Source organism: Balaenoptera musculus, chromosome 10 (assembly GCF_009873245.2).
Source record: "Balaenoptera musculus isolate JJ_BM4_2016_0621 chromosome 10, mBalMus1.pri.v3, whole genome shotgun sequence".
NCBI lineage: Eukaryota > Metazoa > Chordata > Mammalia > Artiodactyla > Balaenopteridae > Balaenoptera > Balaenoptera musculus.
This window is the reverse complement of record NC_045794.1, coordinates 63,633,653-63,655,749: the sequence shown is the minus strand read 5'-3', so window position 1 is coordinate 63,655,749 and position 22,097 is coordinate 63,633,653. Positions and strand designations below refer to the sequence as shown.

General features: G+C 37.3%; 1 protein-coding gene across 5 annotated transcripts in view; it reads right to left on the bottom strand.

Annotated features, from left to right (window-relative positions):
- Positions 1–22,097, bottom strand: part of NAV3 (neuron navigator 3) — an 845,054-nt gene that overhangs the window by 121,389 nt on the left and 701,568 nt on the right. For all 5 annotated transcript variants that reach the window (XM_036866523.1, XM_036866525.1, XM_036866526.1 and 2 more), the window contains one exon: positions 19,424–19,543. In XM_036866523.1, the coding sequence (XP_036722418.1) occupies positions 19,424–19,543 (120 nt within the window). The remainder of the gene's footprint in view (positions 1–19,423; positions 19,544–22,097) is intronic.

Below are 22,097 nucleotides of genomic sequence, written 5' to 3'. Positions count from 1 at the left end.
AGATGCAGAGTACAGGAAATGTTGGATTCAACTGCAGGTTGAAGTTTTGCTAGTCAAATAAGCAAAGGGAGCAGGGGGCAGTGGAGTAGGCGGGACATCCATAGCCAATAAAGGGATTTTTTTTTTTGATGAATCATGGAATCTCACTCGCCTGAAGAAGACTATGAGGGCACAGTGAAGGTGTGGGATTCTGACAAGTTTGGAATTAAGGGATTAAAGGTCCTGGTAGAATTATGTTACTCTTGGGGCTGGAATAACGAAAGGAGGAAACTGGAGGAGTCAGAGTGATTGTTATCATGATACTCAAAACTGTTCCAATGCAGAGGGTGAAACTTTTATCGACAGCAAGTTCTAGGAGGGGATAGTGGGAGCACGTGGCGAAGAGAGGATGGAAGGCAAGATCCCTGCAAGGTAAGGCGTCAAGGTCCCGAGAAGCTAGGCTGTTGGAAAGTGTGTGCAGACACTGACACCGTAATGGATTATGGCAGGAGTAGTGTAAGAGAAAGTGACTAATACTGAGTTAACATCTTGCATACCTGAGGGAGAGTGGCTTAAGGTTCTTGGAATGATAACATCAAGAAGGGGCAGCAGGGGGTCTAGAGTGATAGTAGGGGCTTCAAAACTGGATGTTTGTTGGAAAGAGAGGGGAGTGGGTAGACGAAGGAGGACGTGGAACCTACATCCAGGCCCAGTCGCAGGAGGTCTGTGGGCAAAGAAGTGTATGGAATTAGAAGCCTAGGGGGAGAGGCGGTTTAGAGTGAAAAGAAGGTGAAGGGTGTGATTCAAGAAGAGATTACTGATAGAGGCAATTTAGCTGACAGTGGTTTTAAATCCTAAGAAGTGCGGTGAAAGGATTTCAGGTATGGGGAAGGTGTGGAAAACAGAGTTTGAAAACGGATTTACAGGACTATATCGCTGTGGGGTATAGGTATGAGGGAGAAACTTTTAACTGTCACACTAAATGTATGTCTTGAAAAGTTTGTTGTATGTAACAACATAGTTTGTAAATCAAACATCTTCTGTTAAAATGTTAACAGTAGGAGGACTGCATCACACACTGCTTTTGTTTAATAATAGATGAACAGAAGCCACACGGAGCGTGTCTAAAACAAAACACCAAAGTAGTCAAGGTATAACTAGTTACCCTCATGTTAAAACTTAGCAGGAAAAAAGTTAACTAACCCAAAAGAACATGTTTTCCTTAAAACTCGTGCACAGATATTTTCAAAACGGGTCATTCATTTGGCAAAACAATGGAGGTAAAATAATTCATCAGCCCGTATATTTATATGTGAAAACGCGCATATGCCAGGGAAAGAGATAAATTAAAGAGCACCCAGGGAAATAACACATCAGCGTGCTTGTCTTCAGGAAGTTTTGCATTTTAAAATGAAACATTACCTTTGCGGGTGGTCAGAGGCAGAAACACACAGCACAGGTTACAAAAACACGGGGCTGGTGAATGTGGAGGGCTCAGCACTCAAGATGCCTGACCCTGGGGACCCTGGGGACCCTGGGGAGCGTAACAGGTAGCCCCTCTCTTGGGCCTGGGAGAAACATGATCATTTCCACACAGGATGAACAGCACAGTGCCTCAGACAAACCTCTCTCCCACTTCCAGCCCGGACCCTCTCAGATTTCCCAGGTATATAAAAAGGCCTAGGCCAGGGTTTTAATAGAGAAAGCAGCAAGAGGCAAGGAGAAGAAATGACTGTCGACAGCGAGCAAGAGATTGTCAGCAAGACAGACAGCTGACATAAGCTGAGAGGAGCGTGAAGGACAGAGGGCACGTCCCCCGTGCATCTCCTGCCACTCACATCCTGTTAAGGTTTGCAATCACCACCTTGGGGCCCTTAGCTGTGCCGAGCCCCAAGCTCTGCGTCTGCACCAGGCCTGCTATGAGCCTTGCGGAGCTGAACTAACAGGCTCATGAGTTGCACCTATAAAAGGCATCATAGTGTCTGCTGACTCTGACCAAGAGAGATTCTTTCGAGAAAAGAACATTCCTTTGAGTCTGAAAAATCAACCTCACTTTCTCTTAACATATTATAATGTTATACAGTTTATAAGATATTAGAGATGCTGTAACACTGTAAGCAACTAAATGTTTCAAATACACATTGAAGGAAGACTTATAGATCTTGATAGGTTTTTCTCCTAAGCGGGAAAAAAATCAAATTCTGACTTCTCTATTTCCTGCCTTATCGCCTTTCCTCTTCATACCTGCTAGCTTGTCACGTAGATACAATCTCTAAAATGCACCAGACCGCATTTATGATGACTAAATTGCCTGCGGTTGACAGGACTTTGAATTAGCCTATTTGTTATTCTTGTGTGCATGTGCTCAGCTAAATAACGTCATAAGACAAACAACTTTGAGATAATTAGATGGTGGTGATTGTACCTGCGGCATGCACTTGACTCTCATGATTATTTCTGCAGTGAAGACTACCCATCCCATTGCATTCTGCAAAACAGAGCATCACAGTAGGAGAAAACAGTCCTGAGTCTCTAGCGACCATCAGTATCCATTTGAACACTATTATCTTACCATGAGTCCAATATCTTGGAAAAACTCCAAGGTAGCAGCCAATCAAGAGTTATGATCTATTTTAGATAGAAATTAAACCATAATAGGCAAAAGTGGTGGTGTGATGAATTGGGCGATTGGGATTGACATGTATACACTGATGTGTATAAAATTGATGACTAATAAGAACCTACTGTATAAAAAAGTAAATAAAATTCAAAAATTAAAAAAAGCCCAAAAAGCCAGATATCTCAAGTTAAAAAATAAATAAATAAATAAAAGTCATAATCAATACTGACACCCACTGTGTTAATGAGCTGCTGTCCTTATAATAACAATGCAATCAGAAGGTTAAGAAAAGTATCTCTTCAAAGTGTGGTGATTAAACCTTTAATCCAAAGAGAACATTTACTCAGATGAAAATTTATTCTAAAAGCATGTTTCAAGATAGAAAACATTTAAAGTTAATTTAAGGCTCATTCCATATATCACACAGACAACTTAATTTTACAAAAATTAAGTTGTCTTTAGAAAACAGGAGAAGGAGGCCAGCTCTACTTCTGCTGCCTGCTTGCTAAGGGGATGTGATACTTTCCTTTTCCTCTTCCCATTGGTTCTTTGTACTGTTATACCTCAACCTACACCACATGAGTACCTGCTATGGAAGGGATACTTGTAAGCTAGAAAACTCTTAACTATATCCAATCCCTAAACTATTCTAGTCTGAAATAGCAGTCAAGAAAGCCCAGGTATGTGGATATAGTTTGAGATTCTGCTGTCAGCAGAATGTGTGTGTGTGGGAGAGGGCAGGATCATGTTCATAAGGTATTAAAATGTAAATAAAACACATTTGGCATGGTAAATGTGTTCATTCTCCATGCTTCGGTTGCCTCATTTGCAAAATGCAGAATACATTACTTTGGTTATGAATATAGGACACTTGGCATGGCATCTGGCCTGTAGTTAAACAATGTAAGTCCCCTTCCATTTCTCTACTGCCATACGCAGGGAAGGGAGTAACCATCACTTACCTTGCATGGAGTGACGGAAACTCCATTTGCTAGACAGGCCTAATCACTTCTCCAGCGTTCTCTTTGAAGATGCTTCTATTCCAGAGGTATGATCAGTGCACCAGGGTATCTAGTCATTCTCTAGCTAATTAAAGAGGTCTCATCTTTGTTTTCATATTTTTAAAGATGGGAGAGTTTTTAAAAATTAACACTTCTGTGATGAGAAAGAAAAAGAATTGTGCTTGGCACTATATAAGATTACAACTGTCCTATTAAAGTAGGTTTGGGATGATGGAGCAGGTATCAAATGCTGAATATCAAACAACAAATACCAAAATATACTGCTTCCTTTTGCTGATAAAAATGTCATCAGTCATGAAAATAATACATGGATCAATGGCAGCCTAATAAGACTTCAAAGAGATAGAATACGATGCTCTATTTTAAAGCACATTTCTTTCAAAATTGATGACTATGGACCAATTTTTCCAAAGACAGTTTCAGGTATATAAGCTACAAATCTAAGCTTTTATATCGAAGAACCTCACATGGTCTTTTCATTTAAAATTTTTTAAAACACCTCTTTAGAATTCCTGTGCTAACCTATCCTTGCCCCAGCTGTATGACTCAATGGCATCTCGGCTCTGCATGCTGTGACAGCTCTAGTTACAAAAGGTACGACACTTCCTAACAACAAGGCACATTCACAGCTGGGGATTTCAAATGACAGTTTTATTTTAGAGTCAATTCTGTCTGCTGCTTGGACACAGGAGGGTGTGATTTGTGTGAGTCTTATTCTTGATATTTTTAGGGAATCACAGAGTTAAGGATCTTAACCAGCAGAATATTTGTTAGAAATATGGTGACAATAATTTTCCTTATAATTTGATTTTTCTACATATTGCTGCCCATTTTCTAAAGTGGTTAAATATTCAGATGACTGATACGATGCCATATTTTCTTCTGGGTGTTTTGTAGGATTGAAATGGCAAGTCTTATAGGGTCATCTTTCCAGTTTCTTGGTTCAGTTCTATTTGTCTATTATTACCGTGCAGTGTTACCGAGAGAGAAGCTATGGCTTGACATTTAGAAGGACAGAAAGAGTAAGATACAACTCTCATACTTGTTATTCTACCTCCTGGCGGCAATCAGGTTGGATGTAGTACAAAGAGAATGAGAATGTTATGGTTGAACTGTATGCCACTCTCCTCACCCGGCCAAAATTCACATGGCAGAGTCCTATTCCCCCAGCATGTTCAGAATGGGACCTTCTTGGAGATAGGGTCTTTACGGAAGTAATTAAGTTAAAGTGAGGTGATGAGGGTGGGCACTAATCCAATATGACTGATGTCTTTATAAAAAGGGGAAATTTGGATACACACACACGGAGCAAGACAATGTGAAGACATGAAGAGAAGACAGCCATCTACAAGGCCAGGAGAGAGGACTAGAACAGGTCCTTCCCTCACAGGTCTCAGAACAAGTCAAACTTGCAGACACCTGCATTTCCTACTTCTAGCCTCCAGAACCGTGACATTACATTTCTATTGTTTAAGGTGCCCAATTTGTGGGAGTTTGTCACAGCAGCCCTAGCAAACTAATACAGAGAATAAATGTCAGGCCTAAGAATGGTCTAGAACAGGAATCACCAAATTATGACTGTGGACCAAATTTCTGGTTTGAGTGTCTTGACCAAAATATTTTTAAGTGATCACCAGCTAGAATCAAATCCACACATTTCACACCTTAAACTTACACAATGTTATATGTCAGTTATATCTCAATTTATAAAAAGAAGCAAATAGCAATATTCTGGATGATAATGATTTTCAAAGACATTCACACATAATAAACTCTTCCATAATGCCTTCAATGTTAACATTCTTATTTACATGCTTCTTTTTCTACCTATATTTTTAAAACAAGCTCTCCACAAAATAAAGCATTTCATTTATTCACTCATTCATTTAAGTAAACATTAATTGAGCACTAACAGTGTATCAGGCTCTGTGTTAGATGCTGAAAATATAATGTTGGATAAGATACGGAAAAAATATTTTTGATATCATGTGGAGAGTATTGTATAATACAAAAATGCACAAGATCAAATGGGGTTTCAGGACAACAGATATATATTGACAACAACTGTATTTGAAACTGGGGGTAAGAGGATGAATAGGACACGGTCCCTGTCGTTGGATATATCATAGGCTTGTGGGAGAGACAGACACATAACGAGAGTCTTCAAAATAATACGATGAATTTTAAGATCGAAGTACACCCAGTACACAGAAAAGGAACACGGAGGCCGTTAAGGTTTTGAGGAAAGCTCACAGAGAAAACAACACCTGAAGTAACTCTCAGCAAATGAGTAAGCATTATGAAGGAAGACAGAAGGGTTGAGTATGGAATTCCAGGCCTAAGCAAAAACATGGAACAGCTGATTTTAGTATGTCGATATGTGTATATGTGTGTGTGGGGGGAAGCAATAAATAATTCAATATTTCCAAAGCATAAACTGTGAGGTCAGGCAAGGTCACATATGAGGTAAAGCTGTGGGCAAGAAGCCAGGATGCCCAGCTTTAGAACAGAAGAAGGGAAGGAGTCAAAAAAAGGGTGCAATGGTAATTGTATAGATTAAGCACGTTAAGATACAAGTAAGGACTTAGGCAGTGAAAATGCTTCTTTGGCCATGGTGACTAGTTCAAGAATGTGCATACCATAACCTGTCCAATTTTAGTGAGTCTTAGGAATGTCGCAGAAGCTTGCTTCTGCACTGAACTTGAACCTTGAATTATATAGGACTCAGATAAAGGGAACCAGATACTGTTACATGCAGCTGCATTCAAACTCTGAGATACTTAGGGACCTCTCAGTTATTGGAACAGAGCATGCTTTTTTTCTTAATTCAGTTTTAATATGACTGTCTGTCATTTACAATTAAAAGAGGCCTAAGAGTGTAACTAGTTATTACTAATAGATCATTCATTTCTGTAAGTATAAAAATGAGGCTAAGAGAGCTATGTAACTTTCCAAAGTCACACAAACAGCCATTGTTTCGCTGCGATCTGAAGCCAGTAATCCAAACTTCAAAACCCTTTTTAATAACTAATTATGCTAAATTCTAGATCACAATACCATATTTTTTCCAACTGTATACTGCCTATAGTGATTTAAGAATTTGTGGGCTTCCCTGGTGGCGCAGTGGTTAAGGATCTGCCTGCCAATGCAGGGGACATGGGTTCGAGCCCTGGTCTGGGAAGATCCCACATGCTGCAGAGCGGCTAGGCCCATGAACCACAACTACTGAGCCTGCGCATCTGGAGCTTGTGCTCCGCAATGGGAGAGGCCGCGACAGTGAGAGGCCCGCGCACCGCGATGAAGAGTGGCCCCCGCTCGCCGCAACTAGAGAAAGCCCTCACACAGAAACAAAGACCCAACACAGCCAAAAATAAATAAATAAATAAATTTATATAAAAAAAAAAATTTGTAACGAGTAAGCACATGGCAGGTACATGGGGAAAGTAGAAGGTAAATGATGGTCCTCATTAGATGGACTCATACCTGGTTGCCTAAATTTAGACTTAGGGTCTAAACTGGAGGAAAAGCTGGGAATCTCCATGTTTATTATGAAAACTTCATTTAATTACCCTGTGGTCAGTCCTCAACTGTACTCTGTGTCCCACACAAATTCTATTTCTTTTCTCCTCCCCAGAAAATAATCTCCAGTCTTTTGCTAAGATAGAAAAGGGGCAGGTGTCCAGTTACTCACGGTTGGGTTGGGGATCTGCGGATCTGACTGCTTCTTAAAAACCTTTTAACCCAGTTCCTCCTATTTTTACCTCATACTCATCCCTAAATCCCAAGGTAATTAATCCTAAAATTCCCAAGCCTTTTGGTTCCCATGGTGTAAGTTGCATTGCTTCTTGCCTTCACCCTTGGCACGCTCCGTGCTTTCACGGGGCTGTTAAATCAATCACCATTCTCCCTCTGTCTTGCCATTTTCCCAGCTTTCCTGCTATTGCTGCCTTCTGTATAGTTGTCCCTTGGTATCTGCAGGGGGATTGGTTCCAGGAGCCCCCGCCTACCCCCCTAAAATCCAAGGATGCTCAACTCTGTTACCTAAAATGGTCCCAGATGGGGAACCTGTGGATTCAGAGGGCCAACTGTACTCTGACCATTGTGGCTTTATGTGTTTTAAAAATCTTTTCACTAAAATATTTGGAGAGTTTCAGCAGCAGCAGAGCTGGTATGATATCTGAATCTTAAAAATCAACTACACCAACATATTCTCAAAATGTAGTAGTTAAATGGAATTTGAGCAGAATTTCTATTGGTTTTTACTATGATCAACCTGTTCTAGCCAACAGCCAATCAAACCGGCTTAGACAAGAAGGACAGAGGACAATCAAATTACTTAGTCAAAACTAAAGCTGGAAAAGATTTAAAAATTAAAAAAAATATACTTATGAATGTTGTTTTTATAATCCACTTGTTTTGCTTCACCTGGGTTTAAATCCAGCTCTGCTATTTACTAATGGTGTGAACTGAAGCAAATGCTTAATCTCTTTGTGCTATGGATGCTTCATTTGCAAAAAGATGACAATTACAGTTCCAAATACAGAAGGTTGTTATGAGGATTAAATTAGTTAATGCATGTGAAGTATTAAAAACTATTTCATTGGTTTCTGCTTTTATGTATATTTTCTTATTTCTCTGGGTTTAATTTGCTTTTCTTTTCCTAACTCCTTGAACTGGAGAATTCCTAACTTCTTGTAAGCTTAGCTCATTGATTTTCAGCCTTTCTTGTATGTTTTATAAGTATAAGTATTTAAGGCTATAAATTTCCCTCTAAACATGATTTTAAGCTATATCCCACAAATTCTAATATGTAGTGTTCTCCTTATCGTTCAGAACAAAATATTTTCTATTTCCATTGTGATTTCTTCTTTTACCCAAATGTTATTAAGAAGTACATTTTCTAATTTTCAAACATACAGAGATTGTCTATCTTTTTTGTTAATGATTTCTAGCTTAAAGCACTGTGGTCAGAGAACATACTCTATAGTATTTCAGTTCTTTGAAATTTGTGGGGACTTACTTCATGGCCCAACACATCTTTTTGTAAATATCCAATGTGTACTTGAAAAGAATGAATTCTACTATTCTTGGTTCTGGTGTTCTATACATGTACATAAGGTCAACTTTCTTATTGTATGGGTCAAATCTTCTATATCTTTATTGATTTTTTTTTGGGGGGGTGCCTTCTTGTTCTATTAGTGACTGAAAGAAGTATATTAACATCTCCAAAGATGAAAAAGAGAAATATGTCTGGCACTAATGAGACACTCAATAAATACACTATTATTATAATTATTTTTATTTTTACCTAGTAAATATTTGGGTTATCAAGTGGATATGCCTTGTACAAACTGTCTGGGATCAGAATAGATTATATTGTTAGAGAAACAAATGATAGGGTTTTGTTCTGTTAAGAAATAAAGCCCTTTGGATATTTGCTTAGGTTTGAAGAAGAAGCAACACAGTTTCAGTCAATATTGTTTACCACCTATTTTGTAAGAAAACCTGGCTGACAAAGTATTTCAAAATTATATCAAACTCATGAATTCTAAGAGTTTACAAAGCCCTAAATATACACTTGAAATTTTAAAAATCTAAAGTACAAGTAAATTACAAAACTTAATCTTAAGGAATGAGATTTACTTGGAGAAATAAAATTAAATTCCAAATGCACCTGTGTATATACATACACACACATATATACAAATATGCACATGTGCATATGTGAGGTGTTTACCTTTTAAGAAAAAATACATATAGACAGACAATCAGGTAAGTTTCTCCTAATGGCCTTGCCAATAAAATCTGAAATTTGATGTATGTCTTAAAAATTTTGTGGTTGATTACACAAACTCCTTAGATAAAATTTATCTCATGTGATATTAGAGCATGCAATCATTAAAAGTCATATTTTAAAAAAATGTTTAATATTATTGGGTAGTGTTCATTATGTATGTAGGTGAAGAAAGCAGGATAATCTATTGTATAGATGGTATAACCCAAACTGTGCAAACAGAGCGGATGAGCAAGCCTGGGAGGAAATACATCAAAGCAATATTCTTGGTTGTTCTGGGGATGGGAGGATTATGAATTATTTTTGGATTCTTCTTTATACTTTTACTTATTCTGTGAACTTTCCTCAATAATCACAGAAAAGCTTTATAATAACAAAATAACTAATTCAGAGAATAAGCACTCATTTGTAATGAAAACACTTTCATTTGCAACTTATCTAAAAAAACATATGGAAGCTCTGTTGATGCTTAAAAAAAGAAAAAATACAGCTCACTGCAGATAACTTTAACTGTTTCAAACACAAATTAAGTCAAGCAAGAAAAAAGAATATAAACAGAGCACATATGACTCTAATAAATATGTCCATGCCACCCACTCAAACAGCTGGAATGAGGAAGGTGCAGAATTTATCAGCTGCCAGCCAGAAGCCCTCAGTTGAATGATCCCAAGTTGAATATCTCACCCCATTAGTTAGCCTATAAAAAAAGAATTAATCCGTAGCTTTTGAAGGGGGAAAAAAACTGTTTCATGTATAGATGCAACTCTTAAATCAAATTAAACAATTAAGTTCATTGACAAAAACCGCTCCCATTTTATTGCTCTTTGTAAGACAAAAAAATCATGTAATATAAAAGGTCCACATTGTTTTTCCCTTCATATAAGTATACTTTTATTAGTATTTTTCTGTATATAACATGAATCATATTTCTCCCCTTTCCATTTTTCTATTATTTCCTTGAGCCTGTTAGAAATAGATATTTCAACAGACATTAGATTTCAAGATTAGGATAGATTTACATGTATAAAAGAACAAAACACTGCTAAATTGTGTTACTGATTAACAAACTAGCCAGCCTTTTAGAAGCTCTAATGCATGTGAAAATATTGTTCTGTCAATTGTGTTTTTACATTTATTGACAATCTGCAGTAGGAATAGAAAATGATCACATGCTGAAGGAAATTACCAACATTTACGAAGTTGAATAAGAAAGATCTATTCATATTTTACAGGTATGTTTAGCCAGAAAGGGACAACTGAAATAATTTTAAAAATCAGAGTATGTTATCCAGGCATGATAAAGCCCTTATCCATATTAATAATTTTATGAATAACAGTAAGAGTACAGGAACTGGATTCAAATCCAACCATTACCATTTATTAACAAAGTGTCTATAGGCAAGTTACTTGATCAAAGGACTGTGTCCCTCACTTATAAAACAGCAGTAATAAAGTCCACTTCACAGGGCTGCTGTGAAGATAAAATATAATAATGTACTTAACTAGTACGGTATGTTGGCTGCACTACTAGATCCTCAGTACAGATAGAAACTCTGGCTATTTTTACTGTAACAGCCATGACTCCTCCTTGTCCTCAACATCATCATCACCACCTTCATAAGATTCATTAGCAAATTGTTTTGGAAGGAGATAAGGTAAAACTACTCCATAAATAAGAGTACTGGGGACCATCTCCCCTATTGGCAGATGTATTCTGTACTGGTAAAGTTTAGCCATGGCCAAGTTTAATATCAGGAGCAGTCTTACAAAGGGTGGTAAAACTTACAGCCACCTGTATGTATGTTTTAAAAGATACTAAAAGGTATCCCAATCAAAAATATCTACAACTTGGGCTAGTTGTACTGACTAAGTATCCTTTGAATCTCAATGGCTTATAATAGGGATATTTTAAATAATCAAGGTGAGGCTAAAAAGCCCTTCTAATGTAAGACCTAATCAAGCCTAAAAAGCCTTTCTAATATAAGACCTTTGAGTACAGGGACCCCAGGATTGAGCACAGAACTTGGCAGAGAGCAAGATCTCAATACACGTGCACACATTATGTACATGTGTACACAATGTGTTCACATGTGTACAGCGTGAATTAATTCTATGAGGGGTATTACTTAAAAGTATTGGAAGTTTGTAAGATTATTCACAATGAGGTCAGGTAATGCTGAGAATCAGGACACAGGAGAGAAGTTTAGCACCAGTGCATAAGCCTGCAAAGATGAGCAAGGTACCCAAGGAAAGTTGAGGGGGGCAAATAAAACCTTTTCTACTTCTCCAGTGCGTTGCATTGGTCTCTCCCTACTTAAAGACAGGAGGGCCAAAATGGCAGGCCATTTAATTATAAAATGAAATAATTATATTTACTTTATCTATTTTAATCTCAGCCTATTAAGCTTTTTTGTGTTTGCTTTTAATTACTATGGAAAGCCAGTAAGCTAATGAAGGAAATACTTCAGATATGGGAATATACTGATTCTGTGATTATGCGGGAATAAATCAACACAGAATGGAAGGAATTATTAGACTGTACATAAACTAGTGACAAGCATCATGAATCCAGACTCTGGAGATATCTGCTTGGTGGCTTAGGAGAAATCTCAGTTGCCTTCGCTTCTCTTGTTTGGAGAAGTCGTGAAAATACCAAAGGCCTCCTACCCTTAGAAATGACTCCCCACCTGATTTTATGAGAATTTTCCATGAGCCTTTTTGTAGAGGCAGTGCAATTTTCTACACATTGATGAAAACTGTAGATTGAGGGTGAAGGGATACAAAATATACCACTGCAAAGAGCTTTTTCTTTCTTCCTAAACTCCCCTTGTCTGCCTGAAAGTGCCTCCCAAAAGAATTCAACTGTCATAAATCTCCTCCCTGGGAGTTTCACACCAGACAGGATTGGCTCCTATCACCAGAGACAAATGGCACCAAATAAGAAATTGCCTAAATAGACATTGTCACAAAACTATCATATCTCCCATCTCTTCTTCTATGGCCCCATTTATCTTTCCTAAAAGTCATTTGTTTTCCCAAAAGTGTCCTTCTCCCTGCCCCCTTCTCCCTATGAAGATGTCCCAATTTCTAACCATCTCCTTAAATCACATCTTTCTGTGATCTCCTGCATACATATGTGTATAAAAATTTGTCTCTTGTTCTTCTGTCAGAGTAATTCGCAGGCCACCAACCACTAAACCTAAGAGAAAAGATTTCCTCTTCCAGTAGGGAATTCATTATGACTAGATGCTTGGAACTATCTATAGTAAGTTATAATGACTGACAATCTAGAGACATGTAATATGATAATCCTTAATGCCTTTTGTAAACTCGTTCATCAGCTGTGATTTTAGTTTCTCGATTATAGTATCATAAATGAAATCAATCTGTCATTTAATACAAAACAAAAATAATTTCTATGATATATTATGCTTTTATATTTTCAAAAAGTCATGACTAAACATGCAAAAAATCAGTAAAAATATGAATAGTGAAATTGATTCATTTATAATTGAAATGAGCAATCACTATATTTAAGAATATACTTCAGATAACAATGTAATGTCTATTACAGAATCCAGAATAGACCTGGTGAAATCTATTATTACAATTTGGGGAATTTGTCGGTTTTCAATAAAGACTGGTACCTGGAGCTTTGTCTTCCTCTCTTTTGAGACTCATTCTGTCATCATGAGTTAATGGCCACCTGGATAAATCATCTGCATAACCGAACTTTGACTTCTATGACCGTTCTACTCTAGTAACTCAGGCGATGACTTACAGCTTGCTTAAATCATCCAGGAAACTTTACCTCTCAAATGTTAAACTTCGTATTACTTTACTTTATTTTTTGGCATAAACTCTCTTCACCTAACTTAACCTCTCCATGGAATTTGACATTGGTGCCTATTCCCTCTTCTCTCCATTTTAAAAGTACCAGTTAACCCTATTTGTCCTCCCCTTTGTGTTGGAGCTGATTTCTCTGCCTTCTTCAATGGCTGCTCTTCCCTTATTCCCTTTTTAAATGTCAGGGGTTCATTCTCAAGGCTTGTTTTCTCTCTTTACATCACCAATCCAAATGAGCTTTTAGCCTGCTCAGTGTTGTTCCTCAGAGTGTTTTAAACAAAATTAACTATAGTTGCTGCCGTAACAGGCCTCACAGCCTCCAGAGTGATGCTATGGCTGGGATACAGACCTTAGATTGGTCCTATCTTGTACTAAAAACTTAGAAACGTGCTCAGATAGTTTTGCCACAATCCTTGCACCTGCCGGGCAGGCTTCTCACAAGTGGCAGCATTCTCATTCTGTACAGCAGGTATCACCACCAGCGTATCTCTTTGGGAAAATTTAATGGACCTAGGAAGTTTACATGACCAGATGTGAGAACGTTCATGGTTTCTTGCTTTATATAAGCTTCTCTGTGATTTCCTAGATTATCTGACGTTGAAAAAAAAGTGTATCTTTAACTATCTACTGATCTCACAGATGTGCTAAGACAGTTACCAATACTTAAAAATTGGGAGAGTTCTCAAAAAAGTCTAGACTCTTGACTGCACTTTACGGTTACCAAAGGGGAAATGTGGGGGGTCGGGGAGGGATAAATGAGGAGTTTGGGATTCACATATACACACCACTATACATAAAATAGATAATCAACAAGGACCTACTCTATAGCACAGGGAACTCTACTCAATATTCTGTAATAGTCTATATGGGAAAAGAATCTGAAAAAGAATGGATATATGTATAACTGAATCACTTAGCTGTACACCTGAAACTAACACAACATTGTAAATCAACTATACCCCAATATAAAATAAAAATTAAATTAAAAAAATCAAACGGTTTGCAATCCTCAGCCCTCCTTTCTACATTTGTGCATTTCCACAGGCAGCGACCTCTACGGTTGAGGGTAGATGCCCACTTGGACTGGTCACGTTTACCATGTCTCTTCTGCTTCACTCATTTCATGTGATGTTCCTGATCCCTGTAGGGTTTGGGCTTATGATATGCATAGTACATATATTCACTACTTTAATCCAGCACTTACAGAGAGACTGAACCTATATCTCCAAGGATAAAACCACCTGGGAGTTACACAGTTTTATGGACTGAATTATGCCCGTCCCTTCATCCCCCGTCACCACCAAATTCATATGGTGCAGTCCTAATCTCCAATGTGTCTGTATTGGAGATTGTGCCTTTATGGAGGTAATTAAGGTTAAATAAGGTCATAATGGTGGGAGGAGGCTAGTCCAATACAACCGGGGTCTTTATCAGAAGAGAAACAGGCACTAAAGATCTCTGTCTTTCACTGCAAGAGAGCAAAGAGAAAAGGCCATGTGAGGACACAGTGAGAAGGTCTGCAAGCCAGAAAAACGCCCTCATAAGAAAATGAATTTTCCAGCACTGTAATCATGGACTTGTAGCCTCCAGAACTGTGAGAATACAAATGTCTGTTGTTTAAGCCACCCAGTCTGTGGTACTTTGCTATGGCAGTCCGAGCAGAGTACTACATACGGACCAAACCCAAGTTCCTCTCGAAATGATGCCCCGCTTTTGTTCTTCAGTTCAGTGCTGATCTTCCTTCACCTGGACTTTTACAGTCACTTCCTAAGCAGTCTACCTAGGTTTGCATCATTCTCTTCAATATTTGTTGTGTGAGAGTTCTTTTTAAAATATAATGATTATAACGTGTTCTCACTTTAAAAAAAAGTAATTAAAATAAGTAAAATAGCTTCTTATCACCTACAGATCCAAACACTCTAGAACAGCCATCTGGATCCATTGTCTCTTGTCCGCTGCTACCCACATCCCCAGGACACTAGCAAAATCACATAACTAATGGCTCTGACAGAGACTCTCTCCTTGACAGAACTTTAGTCAGAGTCCTCTGAGGTTGCTTCTCAACTCAGCCTTGACCTTGGCCCCTTGCTGGGCCTGCACAGCCCAGTTTTATTACAAATCCTGCTAGGACCGTTCAGAAAGAATTCTCCACCCTTGACAGCTGATCACCTTAGATATCTGGTCAACCTTCTCATCCTCCACCCTCAGTACCTAATCAGCCTGGCCTACACTTTAGCAAGAATCCTGCTGACTGGGTTTAGCAAGACTCCCTCTACCCTCGTATCTCCTTTCAGTAAACTTCCCTCCCTAACCCCCTTCATTCTGCTTGTTGGCTATAAACCCCCACTTGTTCTTGCTGCACTCAGAACCAAGCCCAGCTCTGTACTGAGGTTATTTTCCCCCTGGAAAATGGATTTTTCCCCTGGCCTCTGGATTTCTTTAACAACTCCTTAAACCAAACTCTACTATGCCTCTATGCTCTCACTCCCCTATTCCTTCTGATTCCTCCCAGGTTGTATGTCAAAAAGTCTTAAGCTTTATTTATGGCCCCATTTAAATCCTACTGCTTTTGGAAGTGTTTTCTTATACTCCCAAGTCGAAATAATTATTTTCCTTTGGTGCTTCTAAGGCACTTTGTATACAAATCTATTATGACTTGGTCAATTTTATTACCACTTTACTTTTTGTTTCCATTATTCTCTCTGACCATTAAACTCAGGGCCTTTTACCTTTATTATTTTGTTTTACTTTTACCCAACGTGCTATTATGATGTCAGGCACTTATTATGATGTCATCACTTATTATGATGTCAGGCACTTAGTAATTATGTATTTATTAACTAAATATTGTTAATGCTAGTACAGAAGCCAGTGTAAGGACAGTAATAGGAATTAATGAAAGTAAAAACAACAATCATCTCCTACCCTCTCCTCAAAATTACCTTTTAAAAATAGCTCAACGAAACTGTATAAGTGTATGTGAATTAGGACTGATCTGATTATAACCAGAGCCAAATGGATAAAGTCCACACATTCTGTCTGTTATGAATTTATTCCAGTTGGCTGCTGGAAGCCCTCCTCTTTTCTTTGGGGCCATTTCAATCTGCTGAGAAGAGGAATTCAGCTATTCTCTATTGCCCATCATATTTTCTCCATAAGTTCATCAAAGGGGAGCATATAACCTTCACTGCAGCAACACGAACAATTCAAATCCATTGCCATACTAGCCAGCTGGGTACTTTGCCATTATATAAGTGCATTTTTCCCTGATACACCTTTTAGAAAGAATATCTAAGAAATATGAAAACACTGCTGATTTTTTTTGCATTTAAGCTTTCTTATCAGTGAACTATTGTAAGCCCTATTATTTACTAATTTGCTAAAATGAACCAATCACTAATATGTTTTATATTATTATTATTTTTTTAAAAAAACCTTGACTAAGGTAGCTGGGAAACTAGAAGTACAGGAGTAAAAGACCTAATTCCTCACTCTTTTATATCCACTAAATGAGAGCATTAGGCTAAATGAGCATTTCTTAAAATATTATAGGAACAAATTATCATTATAGAGAAAAAGGTAGGGGAATTGATGAAAACAACTTAAGGAGCAATGAATTAAATAAAGTTAAGCAGGTTTTATTTTAAACTGCAGGACTTCTCAGTACCTTTAGCCATTCTTGTCAATCCTATTTGGAATGGATATCAGAATTAAGAAAATTTTATGAAACGTTATCCTTTATAGATTAACAGGATTTTCACAACTTTAATATCTAAAATTATGCATTTTAAAACAATAACATCTTGAATCACTTTCTGAATATACAATTTTAAAAGAGCTTGAGATTTAGCTATAATAAAAGAGAAAATCTTAATACTCCTATAGTAGGATTTTCACTATAACTCTATTGCTGTTTAATATATAAAAGTGACCAAAGCGTTTTTGTATTCCTCAAATTACATAATTCTTTCAAAAACCTTCTACATAATTCTCAAAATCTGAATCTGAGACAATTTATTTCAGGTGCAACACATCATTATTTGATCTAATTTAAAGATTAATGCCATTGTTATTTTGATAGTCTCTTTCACTTGACGAAGCACAGCTAATGAAGTAAAAATTTCCAAATATTATTTTTTATGTTTACATGGTTATGTTAAATGTTTACATTTTCATAGGCCTGGCATCTATTTGTTCATTTTAAGATAGTGTTTCATGAGTTTTGGTGTATATGTGAATCACCTGGTTAAAGCTCCGAATGCTGGACCCCAGGTTCAGCGAGTCTTAGATGGAGCTGATAATTTGCATCTCTAACAAGTTCCCAAGTGATGCTGATGCTGCTGATTCAGGTACCACACTTTAAGAACTGTGGCTTTTGCTGGTCGCAATTTATTGGTTGAATACCTGGGTTTTTCCGTTGGTCTGAGGTTCCTCAGCCAGGCTCCAGTCTGGAGGCTGGAGAGCTGGTTATCCCAAATGCCTACAAAATAAGTCACCTTTGTATTGATTCCTAGCTTTTGCTATCATAAATCTCATTTCCCAAAGACCAACAGATTTTTTCCTCTCCTTTAATGTTTTCCACTGTCAGCTAACAATGAGTTGGTCATTAGTTTCAAAATGTGGCCCACACTTTGGATTTCTTTCCTTCTAATCACTCCTTCCTATTTTCCCACATAACTCATTCCCTCTCTTACATAATATCCTTGCAGTATCTTGTCTCTTTTCCCAGTCTTATTTGTCTCTTTAGCCAACTGGACGCTATCGCTAGCCTATATGAATATATAGCCTATATTCATTCCTTTGTTCATTCACTCCACAAGCATTTGTTAAAAGCTCAATGTATCGTAAATATGATGAAAATTTTGCATTCCTGAGCTTACACTGTAATGGGGGAGATACAAAATAAACATGTAAACAAATAATTAGGAGTGATGTGTACGTTGAAGAAAACAATATAAGATAATGGGAAAGAAAGTGACGGGAAATGAAATGTACCTTAGCTACTCTGGAAACACTTCGCTAAGAAGGTAACATTAAGCTGAAACAGAAATATGATGGAGGCAATAACGTAAGGAATGTAGAAAAGGGCATTCTAGGCAGAGGAAGCATCAATGTGAAAGCAGAAGTCCATCGTGTTTGAAGTTAGTGAGAGTCAGTGAGGGAAAACAGTTGAAGAATAGTTCAGGTGGGGGGTGGAGTGAGCAAAATTTTTCATAAGCCTTTTGTAACCACATGCTTCACACAGACACCTTGTGTACAGCCTAGGAGACTAGCGTATATACAGGATGAGAGCTGGCCAACAGCAGTTAAAACATCAACAGCATTTGAGTAAGGAGGAATTGACGACGAATATCAGAATTCACTGTCTAGCCTTTGGAGTTGGCAACATTAAAATGCACTATGAATTGTACACAGTTCTTATTTCAGAATGTGGATACATTAGGTCTTGCCCTTTCGTCCCCTTCATAAATGCTGAATTAAAGAACTACAGTAGCTCTGGAAATAGGCAATCCCTTCCTGCTTAAGAAATTAAAAATTCTGAGTGAAGAGGGGGCAAAATCAGGTCAGAAATATGTCTTACAGCATTATTTCACAAAGACAATATTGTCAAACAGCAGTGATTCTGATAAAATTGGCAAAACAATTCCCAGCAAAATAATAACAAGTATATGAAACACACAAACCTGTAAGCAATTTGAAATATGAAAGAGATTAGCTTAAAGCAAGAGTTGTATGCTTTCAAGAAACCCCTCAAGAAAAGCATCAAGCTTATTTTACCCGATAATTAGAATTATGTTTTAATCTTTATGTCATTAGCCCCCAGGTAGATCTGAGAGCATCTGAATTGAAAGGAATTTATCAGCCAGGGTTCTTTTCAAGTAAGGAACAGAGGTCTATGTTTATAATTTTGCTTTTGCAGATATTAAAATTTGCCACCATGTAACCTGAAATTTGTTAAATGTTCTCAACAGCAATGCAATTTCTTTTAGTGTACAGAGCTAAAAGTCTTGTAAGCAAAAGCACCTTAGTTTTCAAAATGTTCCAAAATAATTATTATATCAAAATAAAAAGTCCTTTGGTTTAATCCTGTAAAACTCCTAGGATCTCATTTATAGAATTGCTTTATGCATTCCTCACCATCAAATATACCGATGACATTACCTGTCTGCATCCACTGTCACATCATGAACCCCTCTCTGGATGACATCCCTGGAAGTCGCTGTGTCTGGTATTCGGTTCAGACTCCTAGTATACAGGTTGAGCCCTCCATCTGTCATGTACCTGAAAATAAATGCCTAATTAATCAACAGAAAATTAATTGACCTCAGCTGTATAATTTAACTTAATAAACAAATGGTGTGCAAAATTTTTAATAATTATGCAAATATGCTCTATTATAGTTTTTTCTATATGAATAGTCTACTCACCAGGAAGTATTAGAAAATCTTTTCAAGTTTATTAGGAAATTAATCTCCCTTACTGCAACAAGTAACTAGCCTATTATAAGACCTTCCTTTTTCTCCCCTTTGTTATCAATATTTTGAACAGACTTAGAGATAATGTAACTCTTAGCAAAATAAGAGCATGATTATTTCATTTTGTAAACACTATCTTTGAAGCATTGAAGGTCACAGGAGCAATCTTAAAATTAGATTAATTTATTTGATAAATAAAATATATACAGCAATTGACCACTATCATAAAATAATTACTAAGATGTATTAAATGTTTAAGATGTTGTCAGGAACCGTTCTATATAGTTTAAATGTAATAACATTATTATCCCCACATTAGTGATAAAGAAAATAAGTAAGCACGAAATGGTTAAGGTCTTACATGAGGTCACTCAACCAGCAGAATTGAGAATAAATCTAGAAAGTCAGCTTCAGAAACCATGATCTTAACCACCATGCACTGCTGTCTGAACTGAAGGACCACACTGCCTGCCTGTTTCCTGTCTCTGAGAACTACTTCCTTGCTATCACAGGACCACCATCTTCACGCAGGGCTGGGAGACTCCCATAGTCATGTTACTATTAGATAATCCTTCCTTGGCAATGGGGGATCAGAACAGGTGTTACTCTCCTACCCCACGTGGGGCTAATCAAATGTTTCTTTCTTGAGAAATGGGATTAACAGATAGCTCATCAGTCTTTCTATGTGGAAAGAGTTTATGATAATGAAAACCCAGGAGCTTTGGGTATTTATCTTCATGAGATGCAAAGAGGCACGGAGAAAGCTGATCAGCAAAGTAGAAAGAATGACACAGGTGCACAAAAAGCACACTTGGCCGTGTGGTTTCATCTTCACAACTTCTCCTGGGGTTCTAGGAGATATCCTTGCTTCCTTATAATAAGATCCCCAATTTGCTTAAACAAATTCGAGTTGATTTCACTATTTGGAACAAAAAATTTAATCATGACCATATTAAAGATCGACCAAATAGTTAAAACTACGATTATGAAGTTGGCTAATTGCTTACATGATTAGTAAATTCTGTCCTTATTAGTTGAAGGACCTTAAACAAATTTCTTAAACTGTGCCTCAATTTCTGCCTCAAAATGGGAAGAATAAAATTTACTGAAGATAGATATTACGGTGATTAAAGGAGAAATACATAAAGCTTTTAATATGAGAACCCTATAAATAATAGCGACTTGTTATTCACAAAGTCTCTCCCAACATATGTTTAAAAGGAAATATATGAATTTTATACACAAAACAAAAAGTTATGCTGTATTATCCTCGTAAGGTACTCTACGTGGTTAATTTTCCTGAAAACCAAAGAATTTAATCCCACCAAAATTAAAACAATAAAAAGAGTACTTTGGTTCCAAAATGTGCTGAAGACTGACATACTCTTTTAAACAGGGAATACTAGATATGACAACTTTTCTTGATAACTAATTCATTATTATGAGCATCAATTTCCTGTATGACATACAGTGATACTAAATGAGACAAAGATTAAAGGATATTTGTCCTTCGTACTTTTTAATTTGTCAGCTGCCATATTGATGCTGTCAGTGTTTTATTGTTTACTCTTACTTCCAATTTCTTATCTTATTGATATTTTCTACATAGTTCTCAACCAACTCTGAATATTTTTATTGCTTCTTTTCTTAAGGTGGAGTATATGAAATTCCTGATAAAGTAAAGGTGTTTAGTGAAAAATATTTTTCTCATTCACTCTCCTTTTGAAATTTTTTTTTTAAATTTTTCTATTTTATTTTATTTTTGGCTGTGTTGGGTCTTCATTGCTGTGCACGGGCTTTCTCTAGTTGCTGTGAGCGGGAGCTGCTATTTGTTGCGGTGTGCAGGCTTCTCATTGAGGTGGCTTCCCTTGTTGCGGAGCACGGGCTCTAGGCACGCGGGCTTCAGTAGTTGTGGTTCGTGCGCTCTAGAGCACAGGCTCAGTAGTTGTGGCACATGGGCTTAGTTGCTCCGCGGCATGTGGGATCTTTCTGGACCAGGGCTCGAACCCGTGTCCCCTGCATTGGCAGGCGGATTCTTAACCACTGTGCCACTAGGGAAGCCCTGAAGCTGTGTTTTAAAAGTTTGGGGATGATAGAAATTTTCTCTCCAGATAAGTGAGATACTCCTTTTTTAAAAAACTATCAAAAAAAAAAAAAAACTATCAACATGCTTGATCCTAAACTTAACCTCAGGAGGAAGTTAAAACAATGTATACATGTTAAGTTTTACATCTTATTGGTCTGTCTTATTCATTGGTGTATCTCTAAAAGTGTTTAGTAAAGTGTTTTGTATATAGTTTGGTATCAACAAATATATTAAACATTTGTTCAGCTGAATTTAAAAGGCCTCCGTACTGTAG